The sequence below is a fragment of the Bicyclus anynana genome, chromosome 4 (genome assembly GCF_947172395.1).
Source record: "Bicyclus anynana chromosome 4, ilBicAnyn1.1, whole genome shotgun sequence".
Classification (NCBI taxonomy): domain Eukaryota; kingdom Metazoa; phylum Arthropoda; class Insecta; order Lepidoptera; family Nymphalidae; genus Bicyclus; species Bicyclus anynana.
The window spans coordinates 5107691-5129866 of NC_069086.1; the positions used below are offsets into that span (position 1 = coordinate 5107691).

The following is a 22176-nucleotide window of genomic DNA, read 5'->3' on the forward strand; positions in this document are numbered from 1 at the left end:
GGACTATTTTTCTAAAAAAAGCTAGCGATTTGTTTTGGGATGAAAAGAAAAAAAATACTATAAAAGAACCACATAAAATATTTAATTTTATATAACCACAATACAAAACATTTACACATTTATCTATTCAGGCTTTTTCTTATACCAGGCCTACAGGAGGCGTCGTGAACTGGTGGACCGGACCGTATGACATACATTTCACTAATATTTTTTTTTAAATATCATTATAAATAAAGAAAAAAACTCAATAATTTTTCCTTTGCATATCAATAAATGATTTAAATAAAAATTCCCAATACTAGGAATTCCATTATGAGAAAATAAAAATTCCTGAAACTACCCTCAACTACCCAAGGCCTGTAGCCATCAGGCACGTCGATTCTTTTTCTATAAACGCTAACGCTTCTAAAATTAAATAATATGGGAATGATATTCACTATCGACAGGTCACGTGATCAATTTGTCGATAGCATCTGTCATTCCAACGCTTCGAAAACTAACAAAATGTTTTGTTAACGTTTGTAGAAAGAGAATCGACGTGCCTCTTGGCTAAGGCGCCTGGTCAAGTTACCTGATAACAGTGGCCCGCCAGTTTCTTGTTAGCCCGTGAACATATATGTAATAACGACATCACATAAATTTATCTACTCATATTTCATAAATTTTAGTAATCTAACATATACCTACATTTTGTCGTTAGATAATATATAAAATAAAATGTACCTATAATAATGAAAATACTTGAAATTCTGTGAAAAAAAAATATACTTCAACCTTGCCACAACACAATGTGTTTTGAATCAATATTATATTTGTTTAAACATTTATACTCATACCTACCTACATTAAAAATAGTAAAAACTAAAAAAACTCAATATGTAATACAAATATCGTCAAAAAAGATAATTTGATACTTAAAATCAGTCTAGATAATATAAGAGTTATGTTTTACTTGTTATTTAGTACGTATTGTAGACATTTATAATTATTTCATACACACACACTTACATGTTAACATCCGTAAATATAGGGGAAATTTCAACAGTTGATTCCTATTTTTAAAAGATCACAAAATACATTTATCATACTTTACTCAATAAAGTTTTAAAAATTTACAGAAAAATATGTCATCAAAAACGTGTCATAGTTTAAATAAGGATGATAAAAGTCAAAGGTTGCAGCATATGCCCATTTCCTATGTTAAGTGTGCAGTAACCATTAGAAATAGAAAAAAATTACATATCCAAGAGAGTAGAAACCGAATCTCTGTCTCACTTAACACTTAGCTGGGCAGCAGAAAACAATAAAGTAAACTGATTTGTCAAGTTATTTTCTGTCCGTTAATATTTTCAAGCGGTTTTGACAAGGAAAAAACACAAAACATAACAAATTAAAGAACTTCTAAAAGATTTGTATTAAAAACGACCTTCACCCATCTGTTTGGATGAAAAAAAGTGTTTTAAATATCAAATTTAGTACATTAAAAATATATTGCGAATAGGTTGCCTAAAAAAACTGGCCAAACTATTTTTAACAATAATTAATTATAGTTTGGCCAGAAAATTTTTAGCCAATAAACTCGCAATATATTTTTTAACGTACTTATAAAATACTTTTCATCCAATAAACAGATGGATGAAGGACGTTTCTAATACGGATCTTTTATTATTATAATATTAACAAAAATTACTTGCCTATTCATAAGATAGCTAAAGTATTTTAAACATCAATAAAAACACGTAAAATAATTGATCTTTTAAAATAATAACAGCAATTTTTAGAGTAAATAGTAATCTGGTTATCCATGCTTAATATAATATTCGAGATATTATAATTACATCATATATAACTATAACTGTATTAAATGGCACAATGTTTACACACATTAAAGTGAAATATTTAAGTGGTATTTGGTTTATATAAGTGTTACAAATATTTCGACATTAAAGCTTATTGTAGGTAACATAACAATGTGACTATTTAGCATAAATTTAACTAAATGTAAATAAACCATAAAATTATTTTTAAGGTAATACTTTAAAAAAAAAATAGTTATTTCTTATGCAAGACAGGAAAATTGTTATATAATGATTTATTTATATTGCTATCATCCCCGAAAAAGCGACGAACCCAAACGACAACGTCACCCAGGTTCGACAAAATACTCTCTACGTACGTTTCACCCCGAAACCGGAGCATCCTCAGGAGATGTTGACCCTACAACGTGCAATTGCACGTTGTAGAGTCGGACCTGGGTGACGTTGTCGTTTTGGGTTCGTCGGCTTTTCGCGGATGATAGCAAAATAAATAAATCATTATATAATAATGATGAACTTCCGCAAAGTAACGCCTGCTTCTATCCAATAAGGAAAATTGTTATTTTCTATGAGTGCGCGTATTGAATTTTTCAGTTTTAATGAAAGTTCGAGTCACGTGGTTTGGTTTGTTTACATTTAGTTAGTACCCAAAGAATCCGACTACATCTATTTTAACATAAAACATGAAAACTGTGGAATGTTTCAAAATATATTTAATTTGCAAAATATTTACTAAACTTTCAGATTTTATAAAATGATGTGACATTTTATAAACTCTGAAAGCAGGTCTGACCATCACTGACTGTCAATTTAATAACCAAGTTATTTAATAATTACGTATAGCAAATATTTAAGTACCATCATGACACCATATATTGATAAAGAAAATTTAGTTAAGCAAGGGTTATTTTCCCAATAAGTATTTGTGCATCAATTCGAAGTGAATGAAGTGAAACTCTAGTTAATTTGAGCTTGAAAGATTAAAGAAAGTCAAACTGTACGCAAACAACATAGCCAAGTCCCGCGCGGTACAGGTGCAGGGTATGACGACAGAGGGGTGAGACAGAGGAGCGGGCGGGAGGTGCTTGACGACATAGGACCGGGCGGGAGGCTCTTGACGACAGAGGGGAGTGACAGAGGAGCGGGCGGGAGGCGTATTCATTGTAGGGAACATATCCATACTAACTACGAAGTGACCCTAAGTAGAAAGAATTCTCTACTTTTTACCTCCCTTCCACCTTGGTGACCGACTGTAGTAAATGTCAAAATCATCTCCCCCCCCCCCCCAAGTCACAAAGTATGGGTATGCTATATGTCTACAACCTCATCACCTCACCTCACACACCTCCTCAGACCCCAAGCATGTTCTGCGCGAGCGAGGAATGAGTTATATAGTTTGACTAGTTTTTTCACTAAATATTATTTAAAGTTGGTGAACGGCGAAATTTAATTTTTACGTCTAAGTTATTTCACGAAGCGTCCGTTAAAATACACGACAAAGTAAAGTTGATTTGTTATATAAAAGTAAACTTATAGACTCACAATTAGCAAAAAATTTTCCAAACTAAAGGTACTTAACACCCAAAACACTTGGGGTGAAATTAAAGTTATTTGAAGATTTCTTGTTTTAAAATAGCTCTAATATTGAATTAAAACTGTCCAGTACATCTGGACAGTTCAAAAGTGAATTTTTCCACATGATTAGTGAGTCAATGATCAAAATGCATATTTCACAAAACAAACTTTATTTTCATAAAAAGTTCAGTAAAACGTTTACACGTCATTGACTGATCTTTTATCAGTTAATATCAAGAAGAAATATCAAATAATCGTCTTAAAATATTCACTTGTTAATATTTTGGCATTCAGTTTCCCAGTCATTTGGTATGAGAGTGTTGAGGTGCTCTTCAAATTTGCTGTACGTGCATGGATCGTCACAGAAAGGCAACTTCAGTTCCATAGGTACTTCCACTTTGGTGTTGTTTCTGTAAAAAAGCTGTCAAAAAACAAAAAATCATTGATTATAAATAGAAAATGGTTTTCAATAATTACATCTGACAGACGGACAGGCAACAGAATCTTAGTAATTCCCGTTTTACCCTTTGGATACGGAACCCTAAAAAGAATTAAGGACATTCCAAAGGACCACAATAAAGTAAATAAATATTATAAACTAACTAAAAATATGGTTAGTTTTTTACTACGTACGCCATAGTAGGTCAGAGAGGATTACCAGAAAAATCTGTCTATAACTTGCTTAAAGACCTTGGCCTCTCTAGAACATGCAGCAATTTTTATATTAAAAAAGGTGTATCCAAAGCTGCTTTAATAGGATCTTACCAAATTTGTCTAGGCAGGGAGAACAACACGAGCAGAGAATTACAATTTTTATAATTCCTTAACCCTACTACCACCGGTCACAAGTCCAAGACTCAGCTCGGAGTTTTTCTCTCTGCCACGCAATGGACCCGGCACCCGCACGGTGAATCCATGGACTGCTAAGGCTCATACTTACTCTAACAAAGAAGCTCTCCTGCTCAACCTCCTCGTGCAGCTCGATGACCACACTGGCGCCGTACTCCGGCTCCAGCAATTCGGCGAAGCCCAGCGCGCGCCACAGCGACACCACGTTGACGTCGTGTCCCGAGTAGATGTACAGCGAGCGGTCAATGTTCACGTTAGTCACACTGTCCTGTAAATGCTGCTTTATTTGACCGAGCAGCGGACCTGTTAAGGGAAAACGATGTTATAATCTATATCATTAATTACAGCTTTATTTAAACGATATTACAATCTATACCATTAAATGCAGTTTTATTTGATCTTTTGAGGGAAAATTCTACTATAATCTAAAACTTGTGAAGTAATGTAACAACTCGATTAGTATAAAATTGTTTTGCATAATTAAATAAAATAGTGATTAAAAGGCCCGTTAGCTCAGAGACTTGTGGGTATGTTTCTTAATAACCTGCCCCTTTTACAATCTATACCATTAAATGCAGCTTTATTTGATCTATTAATGAAAAATCGATATTATAATCGATATCATTAATTACAGCTTTATTTGATCTATTAAGGGTAAAATGATATTATAATCTATATTATTAAAGGCAGTTTTATTTGATCTAGTATGAGAAAAATTATATTATAATCTATACAATTAAATGCAATTTTACTTGATTTATTGAGGTAAACTGCTATTATAATCTATACCATTAAATACTAAAAGGACCCAGAAAAGTTAAAGGGCATTGAGATGACACAGCAGAAAATAGGCAGATCAAAATAATACGGGGTCTGCGTAAAATTCCTAAACCAAAACTTTGGATACCGCTTTAAAATCTGTACCGTATCAGTAGTTCAAAAAGCGTAAAGATCGCTCAGCGATCTAAGCGTACAGGCGGGAAGCGATCTAGCGGACGCCTATATATAATATACATGTATACCTATGAATACTACCTCCCTGCCAAATTTAATCTTTTGATTTCGTGATGACAATTATATATAAGGATTAAGATATACGACTAAATCACCTGTATGAAACTTCTGTATAGTCTCATTATAAGAGAGGAGAGCTAAGCTCAACATGAATGGGGTTCGCATTTTGTGAGGAAACACATTCTTTGTCCACTCGGGCAGCTTCAAGCCAGCCTCTTGCTGTGATGCTAGTGTGCTGTAGAGGTAATCCACTTGTAGAACACTGCGCATACTTTGGTTCGTGTGTTTGCTCAAATAGTCGAAAAGCTCCGCAAATTTGGGATCAGCATTCTTCTCCGCCAACAGTTCATTGTACATAGCTTTGGAGAGGTTACACGGTTTTGTTGCAGCAACTATCTGAAATAATCAAAATTCCTTAGCATTATTTACCCAGACCAGATCAAAACTGTAAACTTTCATCAAGTTTTTAACTGAATTAATTACTAAATTAATTTTAAATTTGAATGGCAACAGTCAGAACCTATTAAATAATGTAGAAGAAAATCTACCCGACTGTTTTCTAATTGCTTTCTACACTTCTGGACTGTGTTTTTTTTTCTTTTCAGTTTTTTTATACTTTATGCAGTCGGGTTTTTTTATTTGTTTAATTAATTTATTTATTTCACACTTTTTAGTTACGATAGATGATTAATTTCGGATTTATTTATTACGATTATTACAAAGTACGATTTATACGTCCAACCGAGGTTAAGCAAATATTCAAAAAAATCTACTGAACGCTCGGTGGGCGAATCCGACTCGCACTTTTTTCACGATTTTTATAATCAATATAATATTTATTTTAGTCTATTTTATAACTTCACTACACAAATCTGCTCGCACTTATAGTCATCCGCCTCGCGTATTTTTTATAGACGACTAATAAATAACGTTTTTCTAATTGTAGTTTATTTTTTTTAAATGGCCATGATATATCATTTTAGAATCCTCACAAAAAGCTCTTGAATTTGATGCCCATATTGCAATATTAGAATAAAACAAAGGAAAACTTACATTATCCAATTCTCTTGGCAAAGAATGCACTGGTATAGGCTGCCAGGGTATCTCTGGATGCCACATCTGTCTCTCTGAAGGTGGATACAGCCCGGCGAGGAATGTGTAAGCACTCATCATACATCTAGAAGCATCACTGCTGCGGACATATGTGTCCTTATCAAAATACTCCTCTGGTATGAAATTTGCGTAGTAACTGCGATATTTCTTGCCCAATTCGTACATTTGCATCTTTCCTGCCTGTGGACATAAAAGATTATTATTGGCCACTGGCCCAAATATCAAGATAAAAGTAATTTGAATCTAATAAAATTGGAAATTGATATTAAAGAATTATTTTCAGATTTTATTATTCATCTATAGTCTATACTTATAGTCATATTATTAAGAGGAAAGATTTAATTGTGTTTGGTTGTTGGAACTGAATAGGCTCTGAAACTACTGGACCTGTTTGAAAAATTCTTTCACCAATTGAAATCGATATTATCAGCATAACATAAAATAACATAGGCTATATTTTATCCTCATAAGCCCCCGAAAATGGGGGCAGATGAAACTGGGGATTATGTTAATTTTATATTGTTTCACACTATTTACATCTGTAGAGCAAATACGTACATTAGTAAGACTACCGAGTCCATCAGGCCACTGATAGTTTTTGAATGGATCACTCTTGTAAGAGGACATTGGTGTGCGCGCCCCATGGCGGAAGAACTGCAACACAAGAAATCACGGTCAAAAATTTAACTCTTAAGTCAAATTAACTTGGGAGCTGATTTGGAAGTATTAATGGTTAATGAATATTTCTTAAGTTTGTCTTATCAACTAGCACATGCAACTAGTTTTCAAGTACATTACCGAAGGCTACAATAATTATTGCTTTGATATTTGGTTATTTTTAGCTACCAAAATTGTAGCTGTGAGAATATCTTAGCATTCCATGGATTCACCGTGCAGGTGCCGGGTCTATCGCGTGGTAGAGAGAAAAACTTTCATCATAATAATCATAAAAAGTAATAGTGATTGCCACAGGGTCTCCCTCCGGTCTACTCACCAACTGACCTGCAGTAAGACCAAGAGATGATTTGGCATATCTAACTTCCAAATCATCTCTTGGCTCTGCTGATAAAGATCAACAGCACATTGGAGCAGTGTGGTGGGTTTAAGCACTAAATATCCTCTCCTACATAGGTTGCCTGGAGTGGGCCATTCAAATAGATTGACATTGATGATGATGATTAACAATCATTGCTACATTATAGAAAGATTGTGAAATACACTAATACACTACAGTCTCGTGGCAAAAATTCATGGGTCATTTGGACCACCATAAAATAATAACATTCTCTTAACTTCTGTCCAACTGAGTGCAGGTGAGAATTCTAAAGGCACAAGTTGAGGGGACACATTTAGGTCATATATTTTTGTACAGAATACATACCACTGATAGATCCATGAAAAATAACAGAAAAACAATAATATAGTACCACACAAAATTGAGACACATTATTGAGAAAGTTCATGAAAAATCAAAAACTTCAATTTAAAAAAAAAAATTGTGGCAGTACTTTTGTATGGCACTACATGTTTTTTTATTATTTTTCATGGATCTAACAATGGTAATAATCTGATTTTGAATTATGCTCACCTGTACTCAGGTTTCCTGGTGGTTCAAATGCCCCATAATTTTTTGCCACAGGCCTGTAGTCTATAATAGTTTACTTACAATAATAACAAGCCTCAAGGTTTTGGATTCATAGGGCAGAGTTTCACTCAGCACACAGTAGCCCAGGAGGCAGCTCAGTACAGCGAGCCCCAGCACCACCACAGCTGTGGTTGTAGACCTCTTTGGTATTGTGTAACACGATGTCACTGCCTTCGGTGAGTTTGACCTTTTAGACACAATCATTTCTTTTTTAGTAAAAATATTTGCCATATCTTCTAATTCTTCTACAACTAGTTGGAAAAGACTGTCAGGATCAGGAGTGGGTACAACAATAGACCAACGGGTGGGGATCGAACGACCACCCCTCGTTGATGAGTGTGAGCCGAGATTAATTGAGTTCTCACAATAATAAAAAGTCCAAGTTTTCTTTTAAATCCATAAGTCTATAAGAATCAATAATTTTATAATTTTATTTTTGTTGTTAACTTTTTTATCAACTGACTCATATAGCAAAAATGTCATATTACAATTTCACTGTTTTTTTGTGAATAAGTATAGAGCACAATTAGTGATAAGAATGCCTCTTTCAATGCATTTTATCCTTAGTTATAAGATTTTGTATGTTTATAATTATATATGTTTGTTGCAATAAAGTTATTTAAATCTATACTAATATTATAAATGCGAAAGTAACTCTGTCTGTCTGTCTGTTACCTTTTCACAGCTAAACGGCTGAACCGATCTAGATGAATTTTGCTATGATCGTAAATGGGACCTTGGAGCAAAATATAGGATACTCTTTGACTCTAAAATAAAAAAAGAAGTGGGTGAAATAGGGGTTGAAAGTTAGTAAGGAAAGTCATTCATTTTTGGAGTTAAAATTTGTTCAAAATATATCAAAAAGTAGGTAAAAGGACACTTTGTCAATTGATTTGATATTTATTTTAATAAATTGAAAACTAAGACATTATTCTTCATTCAGTGGTGAATGCATCATCATTATTGATGCATTCAGTGGTGTTGTGAAATACTTTTATTGATATACAACAGAGATCATCACCCACAAAATACAACAACTCAGAACAAGAAGTTGATGCAAGTCGAAACAGAAACTCTGGAACTGTAACTGATTGCCAGATGGATACCCAGAAGCCTGCAAACAACCAGATAAATCCCCCTAGTTGGCAAAAAATTCCTAGTTCAAGAGGATCCAAACGTAAACGGGTTAATACACCCCCAACATCACCTAATGTAGAGACCAATAACAGCTTCAGTGAACTCCCAGTAGACCCACCTGATGAGAGTGAAGTAACAACTAATGTTGGTAAACCACCAAATAAACCCCCTCCCATTATTTTGTACGGTGTCGAAGATGTTACAGAACTGTCCAAATTACTAGAGTCAACAAGCAACGCTGAGCACTTTAAACTCAAAATTGTCAACAAAAACAACCTTCGAATTGTCATAGATAGTATCGAAGAGTACAAAAAAATAATTGACGTTATCAGACAAAATGGCTTGATAGGCCACACATTTAGTAGGAAAGATACCAAATGTTGCCGAATTGTCATTAAAAACTTGCACCACACAACACCCCACTCTGCAATAATTGAAGCCGTTGAATGTACTGGAAATAAAGTTCGTGGCGAAATAATTAACGCCAGATATGGCCCAGACAAAAAACCAACATCGACCTTCTTTGTCAATGTAGAACCTAGTATAAATAATAAAATGTTAAAAAATATAGAATATGTTTTTCACCAGAGAGTCAAGATAGAAACCCCAAGAAAATCGACATCTGTAGTTCAATGTCATAGATGCCAGCAATACGGCCACTCTAAGAACAATTGTATGAGGCCGTATCGGTGCGTGAAATGCGGAGAGGGACATAAAACATCTGAATGCGCTAAAAAAGATAGAAACTCCCCAGCCAAATGCGCCTTATGTCTCCTTGACCATCCTGCGAACTACAAAGGATGTCAGGTTTACAAGGAGATACTAACTCGGAAGAAAAGCGCCCCAAATAGGAAATTCTTGCATCATCCACAAACAAGGTTGGAAAGTGAAACTCTCACTCAGGAAGCTAAATATGGCAGAAAGACTGTTGAAGGTACACAGAACTCGCGCTCCTCAAACAAAGTACCTCTGACATATGCAGAAGCAGCAAACTCTCGTAGATCGCCACTGAATGATAAATCTCCATCAACAAATGGGCCCTTTGGTTCCATTGAAAACTTATTACTCAAACAAAATGAAAAAATTGATAACCTACTTCAACAAATAAGCACCCTTCTGGGACTTATAACTACCCTCATGACCAAAGTAACAAAATGACTAATCTACGCATCGCCGCGTGGAACATCAACGGCCTCAGTGGCCGCAAAGACGAACTGCTGGTCTTTATGGCTTGTAACAAAATAGATGTAGTCCTCATATCAGAGTCCCATGTTAATGACAGGAGCCTATTTGTTATACCAGGATATCAATGCTACTTAACACCCCATCCCGATGGTGGATCCCATGGAGGAACGGCTATAGTAATCAGAAACAATCTAAAGCACCACTTACTTGATCATTACAGAACTCCTTATATACAAGCGACTACAATAAAACTAGAAGAGAAGTCAGATTTTATTACGCTCTCAGCTATCTACTGCCCACCCCCTAACAAGATAGACGAGACTTTGTTTTCGAAATTCTTTAAAACACTGGGGAATCGCTATATAGCTGGAGGCGATTGGAACGCCAAGCACGCTTTCTGGGGCTCCCGCTGTACACTTCCACGGGGAAGAGAGCTCAAAAAAAGTATTGACAATAACAACTTACTTACAATATCGACTGGTGAACCGACTTACTGGCCTTCGGACATTAATAAAATACCTGATCTTCTAGACTTCTTTGTTACCAAAAATGTTTCTCATCTCTATACTAACATTCAGTCAAGTCTAGACGGGTCCTCTGATCATACACCTATAATTTTAGAACTTAGTAGGACGACCATACTTCTTAATGACAACAATGACTATCTCTATAATCACAAGACAGACTGGTACTCATTTCGAGACTTCATAACCGAAACTATTGACATGAAAGTCCCTCTCAAGAGCGAAGAGGACATTGACATGGCCACAATATACATAACAAACTTGATCCAAGTTGCAGCATGGAAGAATACTCCCCATTTAAGCCCTAAAAAGATGGGCATTTTGCTTCCATCAGATATCAAGTTAAAAATTGAAGACAAAAGGCGGCTCAGACGTAATTGGCATAACTCACGCCGCCTAGATGACAAAGCTAACTTTAATCGCGCCGTGAAAGAGCTAAAAGCTATACTCGGAGATTCATCAAACAACCTAATTAAGGAAAATCTGGAATTACTGTCACCGACAGGACGAGGAGACAGATCGCTATGGAAGGCCACTAAATATCTTAATCAACCCCAGCCTCACTATCCACCCATCAGAACTGGCGTAACTTGGGCTCGACGTGACATTGAAAAAGCAGAGGCTTTCGCGGCATACCTTGAAACTGTATTCCAGCCTAATCCTGGTGTGGATGATCCTGAAATTGAGGATATACTTCAGCAAGATCTCCAAATGTGCCTACCGCTCAAGCCAACATCTCCTAAAGAGATAAGTAAAGTGATTTTATCGCTAGACTCAAAAAAGGCTCCTGGATTTGACCTGATTACTCCTCTCGTCCTCAAAGAACTTCCTAAAAAGTGTCTTGTATATCTGGCTAACCTCTTTAACCGCATTTTCCAATTAAACTACTTTCCTGATATCTGCAAGGTGTCTCAGATCACAATGATACACAAACCAGGGAAACCTCTGGAAGAAGTTAGCTCTTATCGCCCCATTAGCCTTACTCCCGTCCTGTCAAAGGTCTGGGAAATAATTTTCCTAGCGAGAATGGAAGAAGCCCTAAAAGAAAATGAGACTATTCCTGCTCACCAGTTCGGCTTTCGTAAACAACACTCGACTGTCGAACAAGTCCACAGGGTGTACCACACAATCCGCCAATGCCTTGAAAAGAAGGAATATTGTTCTGCGGCATTTCTGGATGTCCAACAGGCCTTTGATAGAGTGTGGCACAAAGGGCTCTTGGTAAAAATCAAAAAACTCCTACCACATTCTATGTTCCTGTTACTTGCATCTTATCTTAAAAACAGAATATTCCAAGTTAAACAGCGCGACGCTAGATCCAGTTTCTGTACCTACAAAGCAGGTGTACCCCAAGGCTCAGTTCTTGGCCCAGTCCTTTACAACATATTTACATGTGACTTACCACAATCACCTGATGTCACCATTGCAACATATGCTGATGACGCAGCTTTCCTGTCTTGCGATAAAGATGCAAATCGTGCTAGTTCAATCCTACAAAATCAACTTGATGCAACCCACCTGTGGCTTTCTAAATGGCGAATTGTAGCGAGTGCTTCAAAATCCCATCACATCACCTTTGCACTTCGAAAAGGGGATTGCCCTCCTGTTAAGCTAGGAAACGAAGACCTGCCGCCAACAACATGTGTTAGGTACTTGGGCTTCCATCTGGACCGACGATTGACATGGAAATATCATATTGACAATAAAAGAAAAGAGCTCAACACAAGGTTTAGAAATCTGCTCTGGTTACTTGGCAGACAGTCTACACTGAGACTTAACAACAAATTGCTCATTTACTGCGCAGTCTTGAAACCTATCTGGCTTTACGGGATTCAGCTGTGGGGCACCTGCAGTAAATCCAACGCAATGCGTATCCAACGGATCCAAAATAATATATTAAGGACTATTACTGATGCCCCTTGGTTTACTCGCAACGATGAAATCCACCAATATCTGGAAATGCCAACTATCTTTGAGGAAATCAAAAACAACTGTAGAAAACATAAAGAAAGGCTGACCCGACATCCCAATCACCTCGCTAACTCACTGGTGGTAGCGCAGCGAATCAAGCGCCTGAAGCGAGCTGACGTGCTCGATGAGTAGTTGATGGCAGAGCTCTGGCTCTCCTGTCAGAAACCGTCCCTTAGTCACAGAACTCACCTGCTTATAGTTTAACGACTGATCGCAGATATCAAGAAAAGAAAAAAAAAAAAAAAAAAAAAAAAAAAAATTGATATACAACAATCATACTGTCAGCTATTTGGATGATTTTGTAATTTTTCTTAACCCACTTGTTACTATCGTTTGATAAAAAGATCAAGTGAGAAATAAAATTCTAAACAAAAAAGTGGGTAGTTTTAAAAAAATATTTATGCTTTTGCAGTTAGTTGTTAACTGTGTGAAGCTATTAGAAGTGGTTTGAGGGTGTTATCGTGTGCCGTGATTTACTTATGCGAGTTGTAACTTAGTGGTTTTTCGTTATGGATTTGTTAAGGTAAGTTAAAAAATGTTTAATCCGTATATTTATATATGTTTTGTAAAATCATGAAAGTAGTGATCTTCTTTTATTTGTAAGTAAAAAAATTTTTGCAATTGCACTAGATTTACTGAAGTTATTTTTGTGTGAAAGTTGGCGTTCCTTATATCAAACAGTAGTAATATCAACTACTATTATTTATTTGTTTTAGGTGTCAAAAAATAGCGTTGAGCTTGAATGAGATTATTGAGGAGCTGAAACGTAATGAAGAACAATCTATTCCAGACTCCTAACTATCTTTCCCCCTAAAAATTGTAACGCTGAATTCACTGATGAAGATTCTGTTGCTGAAAATATCTCTTCAAAATTGACTTGGGCCACAATTGAGAGCTTCAGCTGAAATAAACGTCAGTAAATCATCGCCAGATTCGGATATGAGCGACGAAGTTGACGAAGTTACTAACGTTGAGGTCTGAAGGAAACAGGAACAATCGACAAAATAGAAAAAAATAAATATTTGCAGAAAACAGAATGTGGCAGGATAGGATAAGGTACAAATCTACCAGAGCCGAAGAAAGTGTCGTGTGCAAATGGAATGTAGTTACTGTGGCAATGCAGCAACAGTCCAACTGACTATATAAATTAAAAAATCTTCACAGCAACAGAAAAAATACATTCATATTGATCAGTCAGCTTTGATAAAAACATATAATGAAAAGATGAATGTAGAAGAGCTCTGATCAAAATATTGGACTGTACCAATTATATTCTAATAATGGGAAAAATGGTTATTTTTTTTGCTTTTCCACTGTTTGGATATGGCTGTCCTAATGTCTGGCAGTTATAAAAAATGAACGGAGGAGATTACGACCATATCAAAATTTCGAAGGAGTGTTTCCACTTCTTTGTTAGAAACATACAATGAATGCATTTCCCGAAAGCCTGGTCGATTGTCATAAGGTTATGATGACAGTTCTTGCTATGGTAACATAGGTCATAATAATCCAGTATAAAAATGAACAGCTGCGATGTGCATTTTGTCATAAAAATACCAATTTGTTCTGTAACTCTTCATCCAAAAAGCTATTTTGAAGCTTATCATACACCAAATAACTGAATAATATGCGGCTGTATGCTATACTCGTATGTTACAAATAAAACTTATCTTGGTTATGGTGTTTTTTTCTTTTTATTTATCACATTCGCTCGAATAATACCTAGTACATACAAGCACAATACAAATCAGCATAAGGTAATGAATTTTACTAGCGTTCCTTTTATCAAACACCATTTTCCGCAATTTCCATACAAAAGAAAATTTATTTAATATTTTTTTAGGTCCTTTGGGGTCATAAATAAACTGTGTACAAAAAATTACAATGATCTAGCAACAAAAGGTATATCCGTAACAACTGGGTTAAGGCTCTTTCTACATACTTCTTTCTCTAGAAGCCATAACTTCTCACAAGCTTCTCTTACTTTAAGTCTAGATAGTGTGCATTGCCCAAATATTTATTTATCCATTTATTTATCAATAGTCTTTTAGTCTATTCTAAGTATAAAATAATAAGAAAGTTTAGTTTAGTACATTTTTAGTTATAGAATAAAATTATTAAAAACAAAATTTTGCAATTCTTAACATAACAAAAAAAAATTTAACAAAAAAGGACAGTTTGCAGTTTATAATAAGGATTAGTTTATTTATATTATTGACTAGGGTTTGTTTATAATGGATCAAAAAAGAAAACTAAGTTACCAGGAAAAAACAAATCTGTTGCACATAGAAATGCGGGCATCCAGTAGATATTATTTTATAAATAATACAAAACCAAAGATAATATAGCAGGACCTTAGAGTAGGCGTAGGATAGGGTAAGGGTAGGTTAGAGTTGGGTTGAGTAGGGGTACGATAGGGTAGGTGTAGGGTGGGAGTAGGGTAGCGGTAGAGTTTCACGCGAACGCATTCGCTTGCGTCCGCTAGTAATGTTTAAATAGTACATAAATTATGGCAGCTCTTTGACCATGTAGAAAGATTTTAAGACATTTATTTCATACCTTCGCCAGGTATCATCATTTTCGTATTCCATTATCGTAGCTTAGGTAATAAGTTTCGTGTTATACTGTGATTAGGCCTTTAAACATATTAAATTGTTTGATAGTAATGAAAACAAAATCTTTACACTAAACAGAATCAAATATTGCAAGAGCGAAGCGAATGTTTTGTGCACAAACAACGTCAAATGTGAAGGTTTTGTGGATTTCCAATTAGATTTTGACGTTTGTTATCTTTTGACACGAGTGTAATCTTTGACATTTGACATGAGTGACGAACTTTTGACTGACTAGTGTTACCACTTACCAGATGAAAATTGGTCCTGCTAGAATAAAAAATAACTAAATCTGCTACATTTTGTTAGAAAATTATATGAAATAATCTACAGAACCCTACACTGGGCCTTACCCAAAAAGCACTTGGCCGGTTATTTTTATTATTTTTTTATTAAAGAATGAGTATGAGTAGTTTAAGAATTAACCAAATAGCAATATTTTTCTAAGACATCGTAAATCTTTGGTTACTACTTTGATATCGTGTTTGATATTACTACTTAGCTTTTTTAATTGATTGTTGAACTTCAGGTGACACAAGGAAATTTTTTTTAAACAAAATATCAATTAAAATATTATAGCCCAAGAGCCCACGACAGCCAGACCTTCGTTATTTTATAAAAGTTGAAAGTTTCTCTGTAGATGTCTCCTATACAGGTAAGAACGACCAGCGACTATAAAGTTTGGGTTGTGGTTACCTGGGCAGGTAACAGGTAGTAAAGGTGTATAAAATAGTACTTGAAATTCGTTAAAGTATAAAGCTCAATTTTTTAATATTTCCTTCGGGATAACTTTAAAAATCTCGTCATCCATTGCCGGACACTTATGACAGTTGCTACCCCCTGCCAGACACCCCTAAACTTTAATAAATTATAATTATACTTTCGTTATAGTATAAAAGCTAAATTTTATATATGTTACTTGGGGACTTATAAAAAGATGTTACCTCAATAGCCGGACAGTTTTCGTGGTTTTTACATCTTGCCAGACACATCGAAAGTCCATTATAGGTGCGAGCGCGAGTGTTTAGTCGATTACTATTTTTCAAGATATCTAATAAAAAATAATTTTATTACGTTCATAGCCATGTTGTATAAAGTAAAAAATGTTTGTTTAATATCATAAAAATATAAAAAAGTATAATTACAAGTAAAAAAAGATAATTAAACTTATTTATTAATTTAAACATTGTCGTCGATGTTTTCATTTTCTTCATCACTACTACTCTAGTCGATGGCAGAATCGTCCTCAACATCACCTTCAATTCTCGCCAGCAATTTTACGTGTTCTTAAAGGTGACCAGTGTGTAGATGTTATCAGTGGTTATTTATAATCATAAACTTCAATATTCATAGTTGGTGCACTAATGTTATCAGGCTGCTGAAGTGCATTAAGATATTTTCATAATCATAAAAGAATAAATAAATCGTTGAATAATAAGAATCTTCTTTTCTTTTTTGATTAAAAATCCTTTAATATTTGAAGGATTATTGCAGTTTGTTTTCCTTATTTCTATATATTTATAAAATTTGGCAATTTTAAATATTTGGGTACATTAGTATTATATAGTGAAATAGGTGATTTTGTAAATATTATGTTTATGTTAAATTTTTTTCATTAATAATATATAAGAATTAAGGAAAACAAACATCAATAGTCATACAACTAAAATATATATTTTACTCGTAGAGAGAACGCCATCTATGGGTAGTCAATAAATCTAATTAGAATGCGCCATCTAGTGATCACGATATAAAACTTTTTTAACTGAAATGAGAGTTGCGTATCTATCTCAATATATAATGTATCATCTATGGATGGTGCGCAGTAAAATAACGCACTCGACTAAGCGCTCTATCTCACTCGCACCTACTTGAACAGTTGTTACCCCGCACTCGCACCTATAGTGGACTTTCGATGTGTCTGGCAAGATGTAAAAACCACGAAAACTGTCCGGCTATTGAGGTAACATCTTTTTATAAGTCCCCAAGTAACATATATAAAATTTAGCTTTTATACTATAACGAAAGTATAATTATAATTTATTAAAGTTTAGGGGTGTCTGGCAGGTGGTAGCAACTGTCATAAGTGTCCGGCAATGGATGACGAGATTTTTAAAGTTATCCCGAAGGAAATATTAAAAAATTGAGCTTTATACTTTAACGAATTTCAAGTACTATTTTATACACCTTTACTACCTGTTACCTGCCCAGGTAACCGCAACCCAAACTTTATAGTCGCTGGTCGTTCTTACCTGTATAGGAGACATCTACAGAGAAACTTTCAACTTTTATAAAATAACGAAGGTCTGGCTGTCGTGGGCTCTTGCTCTATTAAGTTTTTAACTTATATGCTATAAGTAAAGTCAAGAGCAAAAACTATACTACACTATTAGGATAACGTTTGGCAGCATAGTAAATATCCCAACAGTTCTATAGAACTACGGGATGGGGTACTACTGGGATCATAAGATTTACGATTCGGTACAAGTACTGGGATGCAACCCGAAAATGTGTTTCTGCGCATAGGTCAACTTATAGCCCGCGTAATATACATAAAGACTATCCATCCATCAATAATTATGCAAACAAAAATTTAAATAATTGTTTAATAGAGATAAAAGTTGTATAAAAATCACAAACAATTTCGAAAACTCTTTAGTACACGCTGCACGGACAATACAATACCTGAAACAATTATTTAAACACGTTAAATCACAAAACCCACGGAATTTTCATTAATTTGAATTCATTCAGTAGTTTCAGCTTGATACCCAGTCAACAAAAATACGGACACACATACAGAAAGACCGAACTTAAATATATATTTTTTTAATTAAATAATAATTGGCAAGTTAGCTTTCTACTTTAAAATTTCCGGAAAACTTCGAACTCTGAAATTTTTGAATATGAAAATCACTTTTAGGGACAAGATGGACAATCAAAAAAATATTATTCAAACTGCATCGTGTGACACGAGCTTGATATGAGGATCTCATATCAAGTTCGTGAATATATATTTTTTGGAATTTTGAAATAAATAATTTTCAAGTTATTCAAGAAAATAGGCCACCCTCCCCCCATTTCTCCGTAAGTACGAAATCTAAAATTCTGAAAGTTTCAGAAGTTAGCTTTCTACTTGAAGATTTTCGGAAAACTCTGAAACTCTAAATTTTTTTTTAATTATGAAGGTAGATAAAAGATAGATTTACTCACTTGTTTAAGCCTGGCATCTGGCAACCCCATAGTTGCGCAGTCTTGAAAGGCAAGTTTTGCATTTTCAATTCTGTTGGGTATATTCTTAAAATTAGTGCACGTTTTTTTAAACAAGAAAATACTTAACCAATTTCTTCTACTAGCATCTAGCATAATCAGTTTTCCACATTATAAGGTACCGGAGGTCCAGGTCCGGCTGGTGGGAGGCTTCGGCCGTGGCTAGTTACCACCCTACCGGGAAAGACGTACCGCCAAGCGATTTAGCGTTCCGGTACGGCTAACTTGTAAATAATAAAAAAAAAACCTCCTTAATCTAGCCCTCTCGCAAAATCCGTTCATAACGAACACCTACTAAAACTATAAACTATCCACCACAAAAGTAGCCGAAGCACGCGATAGCCACTTGTAGCCGGTGGTCGACACTTGTAGCCGGATGCTGCTACTTTTTTAACCATACATGCAGTATCATAATCGCGTGAGTGGCGTGGGGCGGCGTTTTGTGTCGGCGTTCAGTGGTCGGTGCGGGCCACAAGAAGCGAGCAGCGACGATTGTAGCGTGTGCCGGCCATCGGCGTCAGTGTGCGAGTCCATAAAAAATGTATGAAAATTACAGGAAATATGTCGGTAGCGGCGTATTGTGGTTGTGGCCGGTGGCTCGTGTGCGGGAGCCCTAAGATTTAAATAGCAATGTACCTTTAACGGGTTAATAGCGCTTGCCACAATATCTGCAGATATTATCGTATGAATACGAGCTCGATCGAGAACGGCAGTTGCTGTAACTGTAAAATACATATTTTTTAGCTGACTCATGGTTTCGAAAATAAGAAAACCAATGTCGAACAAAGGTTTTGATTCACAATATTTGTCAGGACAACTTAATTAACAAATCAAACTGTAACCAAAATAAGACCCTGGAATGGCAGAGAATGTGACCTTGAGTGGAGTCACGCACTTGTGAACGTTGTGTGTAGGGTTAAAGACGTTTTTGACAGTTAACTAACACTCCCCTTTCCCCAGTCCCTCTCCCCACCTATCCCAATTAACCCATAAAGAATTACACAACATGAAATGTGGACGGCTCGAACGCCACGAGCATACTAAAGCCGACGACGAGAGATCATCCACGCAGACGCTCACGGGTCTCCGTAAAAGGCACACCGAAGCGGCTGAGCATAACTAATAGACATTCCTGCCAGACTCAGTCGAAGGCCTTTACTACATCTAAGAAAATGGCCCCAGTTGGGATAGAAGGACGAAACCGGGTAAGCCCGGTGAGAATATGCTCCGTGAGGCGGTGCGTTTGTTGTTCACAGGAGTGTTTGGTTCTAAATCCAAATTGTCGTCAGGTGAGAAGTTGTTTCTCATCGTATTCAGCCTTTAAATTGTTAAGAATAATAATCTCAACACCTTGGCCAGTGTTGAGTAAACTAATAGAGCAATTACCGTCTGTTGTAACCCTTAGATACTCACCGTGGGCGCGCCGCACACCGGCGCCGCCGGCTGCAGCGCCTCCGCCTTCTCTGTATCACACGGTACCGCCGGTCCCCCCGCCGGCAGCGCTTGAACCTGCCCGATCTCCCCCGACACCGGCTAAACACACAATTTGTTAACATTATTATATCAGCTGATGGACATCCACCCCAGGACATAGGCCTTTTGTAGGGACTTCCAATTAACGATCCTGAGCTGCCTTCCATCGAGCGGCTCCTTGTGACTCGTTTGATGTCACTCCACTTTTCACCAGATGGACTGACAGATTGGCTAAGCGAGTGCAGTGAGAGGGGTTGACCAAGGTTGCGTTTTGTAGTGCGCGATCCATTCCAGCACCTTTGGATCCTAACGTCCATCAGCTCTTCAAACTATGTCGATGACTTTGTTTCATCTGTGGATCTCGTCATTTCTGATTCGATCACGCAGCATAGCTCGTTGTGTGACTCTGAGCCCTCTTATGATGGCCACAGTCTTTGATCAAGTATCTATCGGAACATTTTATTGAACCATAGCAGATAATTAGATAAACAGAGTATGTGTAGTCCACTTACGTTTTGCGCATTCTGAAACAAAAAAAAAAAACAGATTTATTACTTGTTCATTTTTAAATATAGCAAAATTTACCAAATTTTCTACAAGTTAGCCTCTATTTTATATTGTGACCACAAAATCTTGAAATCAGAACGATTCCTTATTTGAAAATAAATTTACTTGGTTTTATTCTTAATCAATTTTCTTAATTCTATTAGTTGTACAAAAAAAAAAATATCGTTTTTGAACACGAACATTTCTTGTTATATTTTTTCTTCAATACTGTCCACATCACTAAAGGTCAAACAGGTAGAAAATGCCTCAAGGCATTATGTTTAGCCATTGTTTTGTGGAATAAAGTTTACAGGCAAACACACAAAAATTAGTCCATGAGAGCCTACGTGTTAGTGCAGTGGGTCGTAGTATACCTAAACTTTGGTTGTCTCAATGTAAATAGACCGTAAAAAATTAAAAAAAAAATCTTACCTTCGCCTCCGACATCGTGCCATAATTTCTGTCTGAAATAAAAAAAGAAGAAAATAATTTTTGCCTGAGTGGACAACCTTTAATACCTAATGTATCATTATTAAATAATAATTACAATAATGTATATTGGATGAGATTATTAGGGAGTTACGTATATTACGAGAATTTTACTTTTTTTTTTAATTTTAATTTTATTTTTTATTTTTTCATTTTTTTTATTTTTTTTTTTATTTTATCTTCCATGTCCAGTGGATAGCCTATGCGGTTTTGGATCGAGAGGTCCTGCGTTCGAATCCTGGTTGGCGTCATGGAATACCTAAGTTTTTCTTTCTTTTAATCAAAACGGTTTTGAACACAACTTATATTTATGGTGAAACTGAAAGACAAGAAGATAGATTTATGTACAATCAATAAACTTACCTGATAAAAAAAAAACTATGAAAATCACATTGGAATTTATATAAATTTTCGATAGGACCTTTTAATAAAACATTCTAACGCATGGAATTTGAAACGAAAATTAAATCGAAAATATTATTCTAAAAAATCTATCAAAAATGACTGAAAGATCTGAAACATATTTTCTGTTGTGGTTCTTTAGACAAACTCGTGTCATTGTTTAAATTTAAAATAGGAGCGTTTTGATTAAATATAAATATTTTTTTCTCTAGCCAGGGATAAATTGCTTCTAGAATTTGTAGACTTGGCTATGGGTTTATTTAAAGCCTGTAGAGTTTGACTAATGAAAGTAGACTGAAATCAAATTAAAAAAAATCGGAGTAAAATCTGAAAATTATAGTGCGAATATTGGAATAACTGAGCTTAATACTTTCTAAGAAGACACAACTGAGATCAACACAGTTCTCAGTTTGGCGTTTCAACTGAACAGTTCGACCATACATACATACATACTTTTATAATATACTTATATAATACTTTTACTATACTATATAATACTTTTATACCACACCTAGGTTCGAGTTTGGGAACTAAATTTAATTTAAAAACGTGTC

At 35.4% G+C, this 22176-nt stretch overlaps 1 protein-coding gene across 1 annotated transcript; it reads right to left on the reverse strand.

Annotated features, from left to right (window-relative positions):
* Positions 1-60: 60 nt before the first annotated feature.
* On the reverse strand, positions 61-15608 carry LOC112043177 (lysosomal acid phosphatase). The gene is made up of 7 exons (XM_052881187.1): positions 15390-15608; positions 8035-8200; positions 6927-7022; positions 6309-6548; positions 5351-5651; positions 4333-4544; positions 61-3813 (listed from the first exon to the last, which is right to left on the reverse strand). The coding sequence occupies exons 1-7, from the start codon at positions 15419-15421 to the stop codon at positions 3661-3663; spliced, it is 1200 nt and encodes a 399-aa protein (XP_052737147.1). The 5' UTR covers positions 15422-15608; the 3' UTR covers positions 61-3660.
* Between the last annotated feature and the right edge of the window lie 6568 nt (positions 15609-22176).